Source organism: Aspergillus viridinutans, assembly GCF_018404265.1.
Source record: "Aspergillus viridinutans IFM 47045 DNA, scaffold_7, whole genome shotgun sequence".
In the NCBI taxonomy this organism is placed as follows: Eukaryota; Fungi; Ascomycota; class Eurotiomycetes; order Eurotiales; family Aspergillaceae; genus Aspergillus; species Aspergillus viridinutans.
The window spans coordinates 1772464-1785419 of NW_025091223.1; the positions used below are offsets into that span (position 1 = coordinate 1772464).

Genomic DNA, 12956 nt, shown 5'->3' on the forward strand with positions numbered 1-12956 from the left:
TGAGCTGTATCATTACATGGTTCCCCACTTTGGGTCGAGCTTGGATGTTGATGTGGATGTGTATGATCAAAGTCGGTATGGCGTGATATGCACACACTTCTTTCAGACTGTTTTGAAAGCTGACCGCTCATTCGAACTCGTGAGAACTATTGATTGAGTCGTCTAATCGGATCGTTGGCGAGGCGGTGACTTGATGTAATTCAGGTGCGACTACGGTACGTCCTCGGCACGATCTCCCTTAGAGGTTATCTTCATGATGAGCGCTTATTACGTCTCAGATCTCATTCAAGTGTATATAAACAAGCCATTCCGTGTTTGGGTTGGATGGGCATCCATCTGTGATCGTCATGCCTGCTAGTGTAGGTTTATTAGTTCACTAAGGTAGCTTTAGTTATGCTCCACAGCAGTGACTAAGGGTTAGGTATTGCCCATCTCGTCTTCCTAAGTTCCTCATCGCTATGTCCATTCAGTGCATGAATATGTATGATGACATATTCAAGGTTACTGACCGTGTCCAAGAAATAAGAGCAGCAATTGACGATCATGCTTGAGAATTGATATAATCGTACGGATGGGAACGGAGTACAGACCACACACAATTGCGCTCTCACGCTTTTCTGACAGCAATAATGGCAGGATAGATGTCTCCTCCACAGACCAACTTAACATGTACTCTGTTGACAAAGTGAAAAAAAAAAATGACCTGCCTGCGCATTCACCGAATCCACTAGCACGTCATGTTCGACATTACCCAAATGTCGCAGCAATGGCTCCGACTAAGAAGCTTGTTGACCATGGCAGAGACATCAAAAACTCTGCCACGCTGAAGAAACGTATAGCGTACGTGATATCATATGCTGTACACTAGACTATTGGCTCAGATCTTGGATTGGAAAGTGTACTCCAGACCGAGAGTTGAGACGGGATCAGTATCAGATGGCGGTCAGTATTGAGATCCCGTGGTGGATTTGTCTGTGGTCTCAAAATGTGATATCCTACACTTTGTCATGGACTCGTGATATGTCTGGAAGGACTGATTGACATTCGAAGTGGATGTGGTTGAGGTTTTGCTTTTGTGATGAGTTTACACAGCTAGATAGGGCTAGTATAATTAACTAGTGTTAGTTATGCTGTCACTTAGTCATACGCATAAGGAAATCACATGACCTCACTAGAGGCACTAGTTTAAAGGCCACCACACAACATCGTCTTATCGATTTTTCGTCAACAACACTGAATAATAATGAGCTCAGATTTGAGCACCCAGCTTTACCTATACGGAAACATAAAGCATTGTTTCCAGATTTTCCTGATCTATCAATCATCACATCAGATGGAGTAGCTGCCCATGAGCTCTAATGTCAAGCTCGTGAGACTATTCCATCAGCTCTTTTTCCCAGACAATGATGACATCTCTTCTTTGGCACGAGGCAGCGAAAACTGCAGTGGGTGACCAAATACCAAATCAAGCTCAACAGTCTGAGTCTGGATGAATCCATTTATTACTGTACTTTGCCAGATAGTACCGCGACTCTGCTTCCTTGATGATACAGTAGAGAGATCGCACAAACCCTGACAAAATCAATCAATATCTAATCCGAGAAACAGAGTCCCCTCCAGAGGCGTCTCATAGTAGGCTTGTACCTCGACAAACCCAGCCCATCTATAGAGTTGCTGCGCTCCAGCCATGGACGGCAGAGTATCAAGTCTCATTTCAACGATACCCCAGGTCCTTGGCCCTCTGGATGATTGCATCCACGAGAGCCTTTCCGAGACCCATCCCCCGTGCTTCAGGAGACACGTACAGTCGCTTCATCTCACAGTACGATCTGACTTCGTTTTGGGGTTCCGCGGCTTGATGTCCTTTGTTGAGGAGTGGGCGAACGGCCACGCAGCCAAGGGCAATCTTAGGATCAATTCCGTAAGCTAGCAGCAATGCTCCGTGCGGAGAACCATACTGGCTAGGTAGGTTCTGTAGTTCGGATTCGAAGCTCTGGAAGGTGAGGTCGATAATGAGCGATTCAGCATAAGCCCTGAATAAGGTCCTAGCTGTTTCAAAGTCTTCGGCGGTTTGAGCTGGGACGATCCGGAAGCTGCTAGGGGGAGCCATCAGGCAGGAAAATGGAGTAGGTTGAGATATCCTGCAAATACTGGGCTCGAGAATGATAGTCAGAGAGAGCTTCGCTGGTTACGGCTCTGTCATAGTCTCCGGACCAGATGCGAGTTGATATGTTGCTGAGCCGGTATCGGATCGCCCTATGACTCAGATAAGATGGCCAAGTTGCCAGGGTACATAATCCACTGCATATGTGCGGATATTGTCGCAGCCAGCCGGAGGGTGACATAGGATAGATAATCATCTAGAACTAAGCTGTATGATTGACGTTGATGACTAGGTGGAAAGGACAAACATGCTTGCCGGCCTCAGGCCCCCAGGCTAGCACCGCTTGCTCCGAATATAAACAACCTGACCTCAATCCGAATCTACCAGGTAGTGTCTGATGGCTCCAACTCAATTGGCTACAAGTATGCTATTTCGTCGTTGCATTTCATCCTCAGCGACCGCAGCTTAGTCAATATCGGTCATTTGACTCATTTCATGAAATATACTTTGATCTAGTCACCGAATGGATCATTAGGTAGATTGAACTCCTCTACGCCAAGTCCGACCGATAGTTAACCTGCCGTCTTCTTCCAAGAGCTGCTGCTTCGTTTACTCCAATCTTTTTTACATATGGGCTGTTCAGTGGCGCTTTCATCCAAAGGATTCGCAAGGAAATACGAGCATTCGATGCAACTTTCTGAACATCTGATACATAGCGGGGGAGTCGAAGAAATCCAGATCAGCAATCATCAACGTGATCAAAATATCCTGGCCACTCCTTGACGGTTCCTGATTCTACCCCAAAGGCCTTCCGTCGGCGAAGCGACAGTCCGGCAACTGCACATTCGAACCAGATCATACGATTGGACGGACTCTATCTGATCGACTCCCCGCCGCGACAAGGATGGAAACAGGATAAAGAGTAGCCAGAACTCGACGGCGACGTCCGATTGCTTGGCGCTGCGTTAATCCATGTTCCTGAATCAGAGGTAATCTCCGGCGTCAAATCAGCGGCGTGTTATCAGTACATGTGCTGCTATCAACGCTTGGCGATATGAAGCGATGCTCCGTAGGAATGCACTGTCGTATCTGCAGCGGCTGTCTTCAACGCTGAAAGAAATTGCCTATATTAAGGAGATGTAGTTCTATCTTTGCACTCTGCTCGTCCTCACCCCTGACTTCTTCCATCTCTGTCAACCTGTCCATCGTGCTAAGATGCCCACAACCCATCTCCCGTCGGTGGGCAAGCTCGCCCTGGGTGCAATGCACCTTACCTCTGGTTTTCATAACCACAACCTTCAGAGCTGTCCGGGGTATACCCCAGTGAGTTGTAGCAACACGACCGCGGTGCCTGACTCGTGCTGCTTCAATTATCCCGGAGGATCTCTTCTCTTGACTCAATTCTGGGACACCAATCCAGCTACCGGTCCTTCAGACTCCTGGACTGTCCATGGACTTTGGTATGCCTGAGCAGAATGGAAATGGTACAACATGGACACTAACAATCGACCCAGGCCCGACAACTGTGATGGCACGTACGAGCAGTTCTGTGATTCCTCTCGCGAGTATTCGAACATCACGCAGATCCTCCAGGCGCAGGGTAGGACCGAGCTGCTGTCCTACATGCAAACCTACTGGAAGGACTACCAGGGTAATGACGAGAGCTTCTGGGAGCACGAGTGGAACAAGCATGGTTCGTTTGTGCAAATCTGACAATCCCAGACCAGACACTAATGATGATATAGGCACTTGCATCAACACCATCGAGCCCAGCTGCTACACCGACTACAAGCCCCAGGAAGAGGTCGGTGATTATTTCCAAAAGACTGTCGATCTTTTCAAGGGCCTCGATACGTACAAGGTATGCATCAGACATTGAGTTACTCTCATACTTGAGACTAACGGTCTAGGCTCTTGCCGCTGCCGGCATCACTCCCAGTTCGTCCAAGACCTACAACTTGAGCGACATCCTGTCCGCTCTGTCTGCAATCACCGGCCATAAACCCTCGGTCGGCTGCAGTAAAGGCGAGCTGACTGAAGCCTGGTACTTCTTCAATGTCAAGGGCAATCTCATCAATGGCAAATACGTGCCTACTGATCCGCGTACGTTGTCTGTACATTCTCTGTTCCATAGACGACAGCTAACCTGAAATATCTATAGTCTCATCTTCTACCTGCCCCTCCTCTGGCATTAAATACCTGCCCAAGCCTGCGAGCGGCGGCCGTAAAGGTACATGTCCATCTGGGAAGTTTGCGAAAAAGGAGGGAAAGGAGGGAAAGTACTAGTTCGTCATGACTGAGCGTTCTGATGAACAGAGCGGAATGGTGCAGATGTATGAAGTTAAACGTCGCAACGACAGAAATAGCCATAATTGCCGCGACCCTCATATCATGGCCAGTCTGTACATTTACTGAACGTAACCATGGGGTTAGAACGCCCACGGCTTCGAGTGGGTTTGCCAGACCCGAACAGCTCTACCTGCGGTTGTATCCTGCAACAGTTCCCATATAGTATGTGGCTTGGCGCACTATTGTGTGCCCGTACGTAAGGCTGCGTCTTCTAAGCGTCGACAGGTAGATGTCGTTTGTCATGTATGAGCTCGTAGCAGCACAGGATCCAAGATATCTGCGAGTCTCCCGAGTGCACTTCCTGCTGCCTACCATGACTGCTGCGGTATTCATCCGTAGCAGTCGAACCTCGAGGCGAAGCAGAAGGGGGGGCCAATTCAGGGTAGCATCGCACCTTGAAATCGCCAGAACGAAAGTGACGGGCAATTTGATACTTGCGAGCTGCTATGGCCGCGACGCCCTGGCATACACAAGTTGTAAGAGGAATGGTGTAAGAGTGCAGACACTCAAACGTCTCACAATCCCTTCAACCGCGCGTTTCTTCGTTCCTCCTCCCGCTTGGCAACAACGCGATCCAAGAAATCCATGCGGCCAAGGAAACCTTCCTTGGCTTTGCTATGAACCTTGAGCTCGTCTTTGATGCCAGCCTGGTCCACATACGCAGCCCAGTCCAGCCGAGACTTTTCCACGGTGTTGATCTTCGGTCCGCTAAGGTTCTCTGTCTGACCGGTGATCTCGGCCGTGGGTTGCTTCTCCCAGCTCTTCTTGATCGTCCCGGTGGGATTAGGGTCAAAACGTGAAACCTTGCGGAGGGGTCTGCGCATCTTGAGCGCGTCCTTTGCGTGCGCGGCGTGTTCGACATCGGCGTCTGTGACCGTCTCAGCGCTCTCGCCGTTAGCGAGGAAAAGCTTCGCTTCGGCGGAGTGTTTGGGGACAATTTTCTCCTCGGTGATGACTTCGCCGGCGAACTTGTAGGTCCTTTTGATTTTTACCATCTCCTCCGTATACTGAGGTTTGGAATCGGGCGAGGGCACCTGTTTCTCGGCGGTATCGGTGTCCTTGTTTTCGTCGTTCACAGGGGTGGCGTCCTTTTGGGTCTGCGAAGGGAGAACGCCTGCACCAAGATCTGGGGCATTCAGTTGCGCCCATATTGCATCAACGTCAACCGTAGCACCGTCAATCTTGGCCAGTGGTTTTCGCTCTTCCTGCCTGTCAAGAAATGACTGTTAGTCATCTGGACGTAGGGACCAAGTCCGTGCAAAAGCTCAACTCACATTCGCATCCTCATTGCTCGCGTCCGTACAAAGCCCCCGGGACCGCCTTCATCATCGTCATCGAAATCCACGTCTTCCTCGTCCTCATCGCTGGCTGTGCCTTGTGACTTCTTCCCTTTTTGCTTGCCCTCCTTTCTCGCCTTTACTTTCTGGATCATGGCCTCATCGCCAGAGTCGAGTTCTCTGTCTTCGGTGGCTGCCTTTTTAGGCCCTGTTTTGCGCCTTTTCGCTGCTGGTTCTGTCGCCTCATCGTCGCTATCGGAGCCGGTCAAGTTGGCATCTTCTTGATCAGGATCGAGCTGGAAATCTTCATCTTCGGCGGAGTCGTATTGCTCGTTATCAAAGTCCAAGTCGGCCATAGTGGCCGTGGGTTCGGCTGCCATCTTGTTCTCTGATCTGGAACACGCCTCTTGGGAGAGATCGTGATGAAAGCGACGGAGGCGCGAAGCAGAAAAGTACCATCGGGTTCTGCCAGGGCGGTGTGTGCGATAAGTGGCTGACCAGTTGGCGGACACCAAATGACCAATCAGGCCTGATCTCCGTTTAAAGAGAGGCCGAGGATGTTTCTTTCGAACTGGGATTGCGCACCATCTTCCAGCGAGTGGTCTCCTACTAAATAAAATGTGTCATTCCCGTAATCATCACGGCTCAACCGGAAGATGATCAGAATAGACAGCAAAAATGGATGCCAGAAATGCGCGCGAATGGGAGAAGGAACGACAGGGACGAGCACAACGAGGTCTACAGTTTCAGAATGTCTTTCTCGGTTGGGATGTCACAGAAAGTCCGCAGTCTGTTCCGTCAACGACTAGATCCCCAGGATCATCCACAGAGCATGAGTATGCGTCGAAAAATCCGTTCTCAGGTAGCTCACAGCTCTTACTTCGGATTTGTCGAAGGTATTGACTTTAGACAGTTGATCACCTGGATCCTCTTGACGTGGACATACTGAATCAGCGACATGCATTTGATTTACCTTCGCAGGCTGTCTGTGATGCTCTCGTGGACGTGTTCTTCAAGTGGATCGCACCAGTGTTGCCTGTGATCAATCGGCACGACTTCATGCGTCGATATCGTGATCCTCAGGACCCTCCGTCAATCCTCTTACTTCAAGCCGTACTCATGGTAGCGTCAAGGTTCCATCATGATGCCCTTAGCTCTGGGAACGGTGTAATCTCTCCGCGCATCTTTTACAAGAAAGTGAAAGCTTTGTATGATGCTGGATACGAAAGAGATCCTACGACAGTCCTCCAGGCTGTAGTCTTATTGGGCGTGTACTGGGATGGCCCCGATGGTAGGGTATTGCTCAGCGCGTTGATCTGTATCGTGTTGACGAGTTATAGATCTCACGGAAAGTGGGATATTCTATTGGAGCCGTCTGGGAATAGCTTTGGCCCAGGAACACGGGCTTCACCAGAGGTAAAAATCTCCTGGTACCGTACTCTTGGGTCTAATTTCTAATTTCTAATTCAATTTTGCAGTGAGAACTACGTAACACTGTCTGCTACGAACAGAAGGATCTGGAAGCGGATATGGTGGACGCTTTATACGCGCGATCGCTCAGTGGCTGCAGCATTCGGCCGTCCTCTTCACATCAATTCCGAAGATTGCACGGTGGAACCTTTGAAAGAAAGTGACTTTATTGAGTATGATGAGCAAAATGATGGCCCAACAGATCGTACAGCAGCGCTTTTCTTCATGCAATACGTGAAACTCTGCCGGCTAATGGACCTTGGTCTGTGCTTGAAGCTGTCTTCCAGGTCGACGGAGGACAGCCGGATGAAGGGGTCTGCGCAATGTGAGCTTGGTCTGAATGATTGGCTCGTCTCTTGTCCGTCTGAGCTTCAGTGGAGACAGTCTCGGCATAATTTTTGGTCCGCGATACTGTGTTCGACATTCTAGTGAGTTTGAACGGGGAGACACTGGAAAGACTATGGGCTGATCTTCGAGCAGTACCATTGTGTGCCAGTTACATCTTCTGCAATCCCCCGACTCGTCAAAGGAGGCACAAAGCTCAGCTTTTCATGCTGCCACGAGTATCGTGTCTATCCTGGAAACCCTGCAGTCTAGGGGCGAGCTAAAGTACACACCATCATTCATGTAAGTCTGGGCTTTTCCAGTGTGCCACTATCAGTGAGCTTACCTGTTAGAATCTGCCACGCCGTTGTCTCTTTCGTCACACTGAGAAGCCAAATGGAAGCCTCAATACCGTCACTCCTGCATGCCATCCGACAGAATCTGGAAGCCAACCTAGACATGCTCCAGGTACTTTCTCATACCTGGCCCATCGCGGCGATGTTTCTGGAGCTTTTCCGCACTATGACTGGCCCGGAACAGTTTGAGCGAATGTTATTAGTCGCAGCAGAGAAGTGCGGGAAACGTGCACGAGGGGAGGAGGACGACAGTTCCACTCCCTTAAGGTCCTCGACGCGTTTCAAAAGGTCTAAAGTACAGCAGGTGATTCTACCACAAACTAGGGTTGTCCTTCAGATTCTGCAGAGGGAAACTCAGAAGCAATTTAGCTCGCAAGACCCACTCCACAACAAGTTGAATGCAACGGTCGAAAGTATGCCATCTGGCGTCATTCCAGATCAGAACCGTCCTACACCTATGACCGAGGTTGATCCGCTGCTTGATGACTGTGACGCTTCAGCCGTATTACGGAACTTACGCAGAATAATCGATGCTGGTAATTGCGCTCCCCATGATTCTCGATCGGACGACGTATCATGATCCTCCTTCAAAATACCGCGCGGACGCGTTATCAATGGCCAACGTCTCGTCAGCCATGAGAGCGAGTGCAGATACTCCTCGTCTACAGACTTACTTCGAATCCTCGTGGAGCATCCAAGCATATTTACAGATGTGATTATAAGCATCGTTGATACTACTGGATGTTTTCTGTGAGATTCAAAGAGATTACAGAGAGCAGAGGCTTCATTAAACTCTCTTGCCAAGTCCTATATCGAAGCGCTCAACCCCGTGAGTAGGGGCTGAATTAATAGGAGCCGAAATCTAACCCGTATAGATTATCAATCTACCAGAGGTAGTAAATACTGATGATCTGCGACCTCCAGGAAGGAAAGTACATTGGTATCCTACCAATTGCCTATTAAGAGGCAGAGGGGTATTGTTTCGCAGGTGACTGTCCATAGTAGAGAGATGGACAAACAAGGCAGCCTTATGTTTGGCTTAATCTCAAAGTTACCAGCTGCGTGTTTCCCTAATTCGCATTTTCTCAATTATTTTGTGGCATCCACCATTGTTGTATCAATGCCCTATTCCGGCAAAGAATTGAACCAATGACTTGTTTAAGGGCATTATTGTGCCCTTAAAGTGCTAGAGGATCCAAGTTCATACCACAGAGAATAGGAACCTCTTCTTCAGAATAGAAACAGGCATCCATCAATAGATCGTCCTGGTGGCTCTGGACTTGTACAACTTGGCCACAGTTGATAATTAATCAATAAATCACCAGTGACCACAACGGGCCGACCCGCGCTCGGTGGTTTCGGAGTTGAGCACTTACAACCTACCGAGGATGTGGACGACCATTTCGTCGTGTGTCATAGGCTATTTGAACATAACATGTCCTCATTTCTGATCTCAACGTACTTCATTTGCAGGCAACAGAAAGATACAAAATGACATCAAACAAACCAGTCGCTCTCGTCGTGGGCGCTTCCCGCGGTATCGGCAGGCAGATTGCCATAGACCTGGCCAAGAATGGCTACAAAGGTATGCCTAAATCACAGGCACATCTTCAATCAAGACACTGACACTATTCCAGTTGTCGTGGCGGCAAAGACCACTTCCAACGCCTATGCAACTGTCCCTTTCCCACCGGATCCGAACTCCTCGCAATCAACCATCAACACCGTCGAGCGAGAGATCAAAGAATCCGGTGGCGAAGCGTTCGCCCTCCCAGTAGACGTCCGCGACGTGAAGCAAGTCGAGAACCTGGTTCACGAGGCGGTCCGCCTGGCAGGCCGCCTCGATGTCCTGGTCTACAACTCCGGGGCTATCTGGTGGTCCTCGGTGGCGAATACGCCCACTAAGCGGTTCCAGCTCATGCAGAGAGTGAACCCAGAGGGTCTTTATGCGAGTGTGCAGGCGGCATTGCCATACTTTGAGAAGAATGGGTGGAAGGGACGGATTATCGTCGTCTCGCCGCCGATCTACTCGCGGTTCTTTCGGGGGAAGACGGCTTATGCGATGGGTATATTTTCCTATTTTCTCTGCTTTCTTCACACGAGATATTTGCGGCTAATATTGGCACAGGCAAGGTGGGAATGAGCGTCCTGACCAAGGGTCTAGCCATGGATTTTATCAGACAAGGGGCGAAGAATATGGCCATCACCAGTATCTGGCCTGCAGTGGTACGTTTCTTGACCGTTCTGCGATTGCATATACTCACACTCTTTCCAAGTCCATCGAATCAGCCGCCACAGAGGTGACCACGAATGAAGATCCCAGCCGGAAAGCTGATCTTAGGAAGCCTGTGAGTAGACCCGTTTCGCGCGCTGAAGACACATCGCTAAAAGGACTAGACGATCTTCTCCGATGCTATTCTGGGTATTTTGAACAGCCCCACAGACATCGTGAACGGCCAATTGGTCCTCGACGAGGACTTCTTGCGCGACCATTGCGGTGTTTCTGATTTCTCCAAGTACGCTGTTGTCCCTGGGTCTCGGCCACGGCGGATCATGCCTAAGGAGTTGCCTGTCCTTGAGGTGGCGGAGCAGGACGATGAGGGCATGCGGGTGGACAGTACGAAGTTGAGAAAGGCCAAGCTGTAGTTCCATGCTCTCTAGCACAAGTTTCTATGTTCGAGGGTCGGCAAATAGGAAATTCATATGACGTTTGTACTGTTCATAATTTGAAAGAACTCCCAAGATTGAAGGAGGACGCCTAATCCACCCCTTCACTACTTGCGAAGGGTCATATAGGCTGTGAAATGAGCGGGTACAAACTGACAAGTTTGGATCCAGCCTTCATGAACATTCCAAGGGAATAGCTCTTTGACCACCTCATCAAGCTCATAGATCAAGCTTTATATACACTATCCAGGGACAATGTTCCTGTCAATCATCTACAGCTTCGCCTTTCCCTCAACCTTCAGACTTAAATCCTCATGCGGCAGCTCCAAGAAATCCCACATGTAATGGAAGCGATCGCTCCCAAAGAACGGCTCCGATTTGCCCTCGCCATTAGTCACCCAGAACCACGGACACCCAAACGCCCCCAGCTCTTTGACAACCCTTTCTGTCGTCGCCGTAAGCTCGTTCTTGATCTCGGGGCTCGCCGCCGCAGCCAGTATCTCCTCCACCTCGGCACCTGAGAAGATTCTCCCCAATGCCTTGGCTAGATTCTCCGGCTTGGAGATATCCAGGTGGTTGTTCCACATCGTCTCGAAGCAGGCGAGGAAAGCCGGGACGAGTTCATGGGCGTGCTGGCGCTTGATGTACGTGAGTGCTCGTTGGGGCTGTTCGCACAGCGTTAGTTTCTCTTCCTTTCAATAGCAGAGGGCAATGGCATGTACCAGAAGCGAGAGGATAGGGAAGAACGCGGGTACTTCGAAGTTGTGCCCGAAGTATTTTTGGGCGCGTTTGCCGTCGTACGTCGAGTAGGCGGCTTTGGCGGGGAGAGTCCATGGGGGTTTGTTTCCTTTGCTGGTCAGAATAAGGCACTTTAGGACTAGGGGACATTTGGATAGGCGTACCGCTTCCTACGTTGATGCCTCCCAGGAAGACGGGGATGTATCTGGGCTATGTAAGACTGTGTTTGTTGTGGGAGGGGACGGCCCGTACTCGATTTCTACACCTAGCGAGGCGAGCGCGTCTGCATTGTGCTGAAGATACGTGAGAGCGTAGAAGCTGTAGGGTGATACTATTTGGATTTGTTAGCATTAGCATGATGAAAATTGTGTAGGTTGTTGAGAGATGGCCGGGGACGAACCGCAGTCAAGATAACATTCGATTTTCTTGCCCATGGTGTATGATGGCGTTCGCTTCTACTAAACTGACAAATTCAGATGATGCAATTTGCATTCATGGTTCCTTTTTAGCTGTGACTTTAAATCATGATGAGCATGTGGGGAGCCGAGGATGATGGCTTGCCCCAGACGACGTTATATCCGAGCCGCCGTCGGCTTCTTGAATGTTGATTATGCGTTCGGTATTTTTGAAAAATGAGGCAAAAATCGATATAAAATTAGATAAAATAATGTAGGAAATCCCACTCTCACATTCAATCATGGCTTACCAGAATGACAAAGGAGACATCCATGAAAACACTGCACAGCATAACGACACACCCCAGTGTACTCGAGCATATCACACCCCGTTTGAATTCTTCGTCAAAGCAGTCACCTTCTCCACTTGTATACCAAAACTCCTCTGCCTGGACACGTTCCGCTCAAGCCAGACTCCAAACACGCCGACCGCACCCCCAACAATCTCCAAGCCGATCAACAAAGCCAGAAGCACAAATCCTGCCCGCGTCTCCCGACAATCCCGCTCGAAATGCGTCGGTGCATGTAAGGAAGCATTCTCGCTGGAGGTGACGCTCCGCATGGCCTTCCACTTGCATGTCCACGAGTGCAGTGTCTCATTGTGCGAAAATCCACCCGGATACGTGGATTGCGGGAGATAGATCGCGAATGCCAGGCCGACTGCCGCAGCGATGAGGGCCGCGACTGCCGTTCCCGAGGCGAGGATATTGAGCCGCCGGATGTGGGAATGGGGCTGGCTATGTCAGTATGTTTTCCGGATTACTTACACCTTAGCAAGACGACTCACGGAAGGGATGAGGACGGCGGCGATATAGATGAGATTGAGGACTGCAATCACGCAGCCACTAGACAAAATCGCGATCGTTGGTCGGAGATCAAAGTTCAATGGCCAAAGGGCCAGTCCTGCTTCTTCGTACGCAGAGGTGCTTCGGTAGTGCTGGAACGGTACGGCTTCGCAGCCGACGATTGCGAGGGCAGAGCCGAGGCAGACCACGGATAGAGCGAGTTGGGCCCAGCGGAGATGGTGGTTTCTTTTGAGAAAGGTTGATTCTTCGTGGTCCGAGGCGCAAGAGACGGTGTATGAGGCTGCGGCTGAGCCAGGATGGGACAATCCAGCCTCCATTTTGGAATTAGGAAGCAAAGTCAAGGACAAGAATAGAATGTATCACTTCGGTAAATAGCAATAAATGAGTGAAAATGCAAGAAGTCTTGCCAG

At 50.0% G+C, this 12956-nt stretch overlaps 7 protein-coding genes across 7 annotated transcripts; 3 read left to right on the forward strand and 4 right to left on the reverse strand.

Annotated features, from left to right (window-relative positions):
• Window positions 1–1714: 1714 nt before the first annotated feature.
• Window positions 1715–2110, reverse strand: Aspvir_009029 (GNAT family N-acetyltransferase; the record flags this gene model as incomplete). The annotated part of the gene is made up of 1 exon (XM_043272181.1): window positions 1715–2110. The coding sequence occupies one exon, from the start codon at window positions 2108–2110 to the stop codon at window positions 1715–1717; it is 396 nt and encodes a 131-aa protein (XP_043128116.1).
• Window positions 2111–3319: 1209 nt separating this feature from the next.
• Window positions 3320–4390, forward strand: Aspvir_009030 (T2 family ribonuclease; the record flags this gene model as incomplete). Its single annotated transcript, XM_043272182.1, has 5 exons — window positions 3320–3564; window positions 3619–3797; window positions 3850–3965; window positions 4015–4207; window positions 4266–4390. The coding sequence occupies 5 exons, from the start codon at window positions 3320–3322 to the stop codon at window positions 4388–4390; spliced, it is 858 nt and encodes a 285-aa protein (XP_043128117.1).
• A 578-nt stretch (window positions 4391–4968) lies between these two features.
• swc5 (putative Swr1p complex component (Swc5)) lies at window positions 4969–6110 on the reverse strand (the record flags this gene model as incomplete). Its single annotated transcript, XM_043272183.1, has 2 exons — window positions 4969–5662; window positions 5728–6110. 2 exons carry the CDS (start codon window positions 6108–6110, stop codon window positions 4969–4971), a joined length of 1077 nt encoding a protein of 358 aa, XP_043128118.1.
• Window positions 6111–6408: 298 nt separating this feature from the next.
• On the forward strand, window positions 6409–8460 carry Aspvir_009032 (transcription factor domain-containing protein; the record flags this gene model as incomplete). Its single annotated transcript, XM_043272184.1, has 6 exons — window positions 6409–6592; window positions 6644–7021; window positions 7071–7146; window positions 7209–7628; window positions 7681–7827; window positions 7878–8460. The coding sequence occupies 6 exons, from the start codon at window positions 6409–6411 to the stop codon at window positions 8458–8460; spliced, it is 1788 nt and encodes a 595-aa protein (XP_043128119.1).
• A 911-nt stretch (window positions 8461–9371) lies between these two features.
• Window positions 9372–10526, forward strand: Aspvir_009033 (short chain dehydrogenase family protein; the record flags this gene model as incomplete). The annotated part of the gene is made up of 5 exons (XM_043272185.1): window positions 9372–9465; window positions 9518–9946; window positions 10009–10106; window positions 10157–10228; window positions 10278–10526. The coding sequence occupies 5 exons, from the start codon at window positions 9372–9374 to the stop codon at window positions 10524–10526; spliced, it is 942 nt and encodes a 313-aa protein (XP_043128120.1).
• Window positions 10527–10819: 293 nt separating this feature from the next.
• On the reverse strand, window positions 10820–11719 carry Aspvir_009034 (putative DSBA family oxidoreductase; the record flags this gene model as incomplete). The annotated part of the gene is made up of 5 exons (XM_043272186.1): window positions 10820–11212; window positions 11270–11394; window positions 11450–11490; window positions 11538–11616; window positions 11686–11719. The coding sequence occupies 5 exons, from the start codon at window positions 11717–11719 to the stop codon at window positions 10820–10822; spliced, it is 672 nt and encodes a 223-aa protein (XP_043128121.1).
• Window positions 11720–12062: 343 nt separating this feature from the next.
• On the reverse strand, window positions 12063–12863 carry Aspvir_009035 (uncharacterized protein; the record flags this gene model as incomplete). The annotated part of the gene is made up of 2 exons (XM_043272187.1): window positions 12063–12473; window positions 12528–12863. 2 exons carry the CDS (start codon window positions 12861–12863, stop codon window positions 12063–12065), a joined length of 747 nt encoding a protein of 248 aa, XP_043128122.1.
• Window positions 12864–12956: the final 93 nt, after the last annotated feature.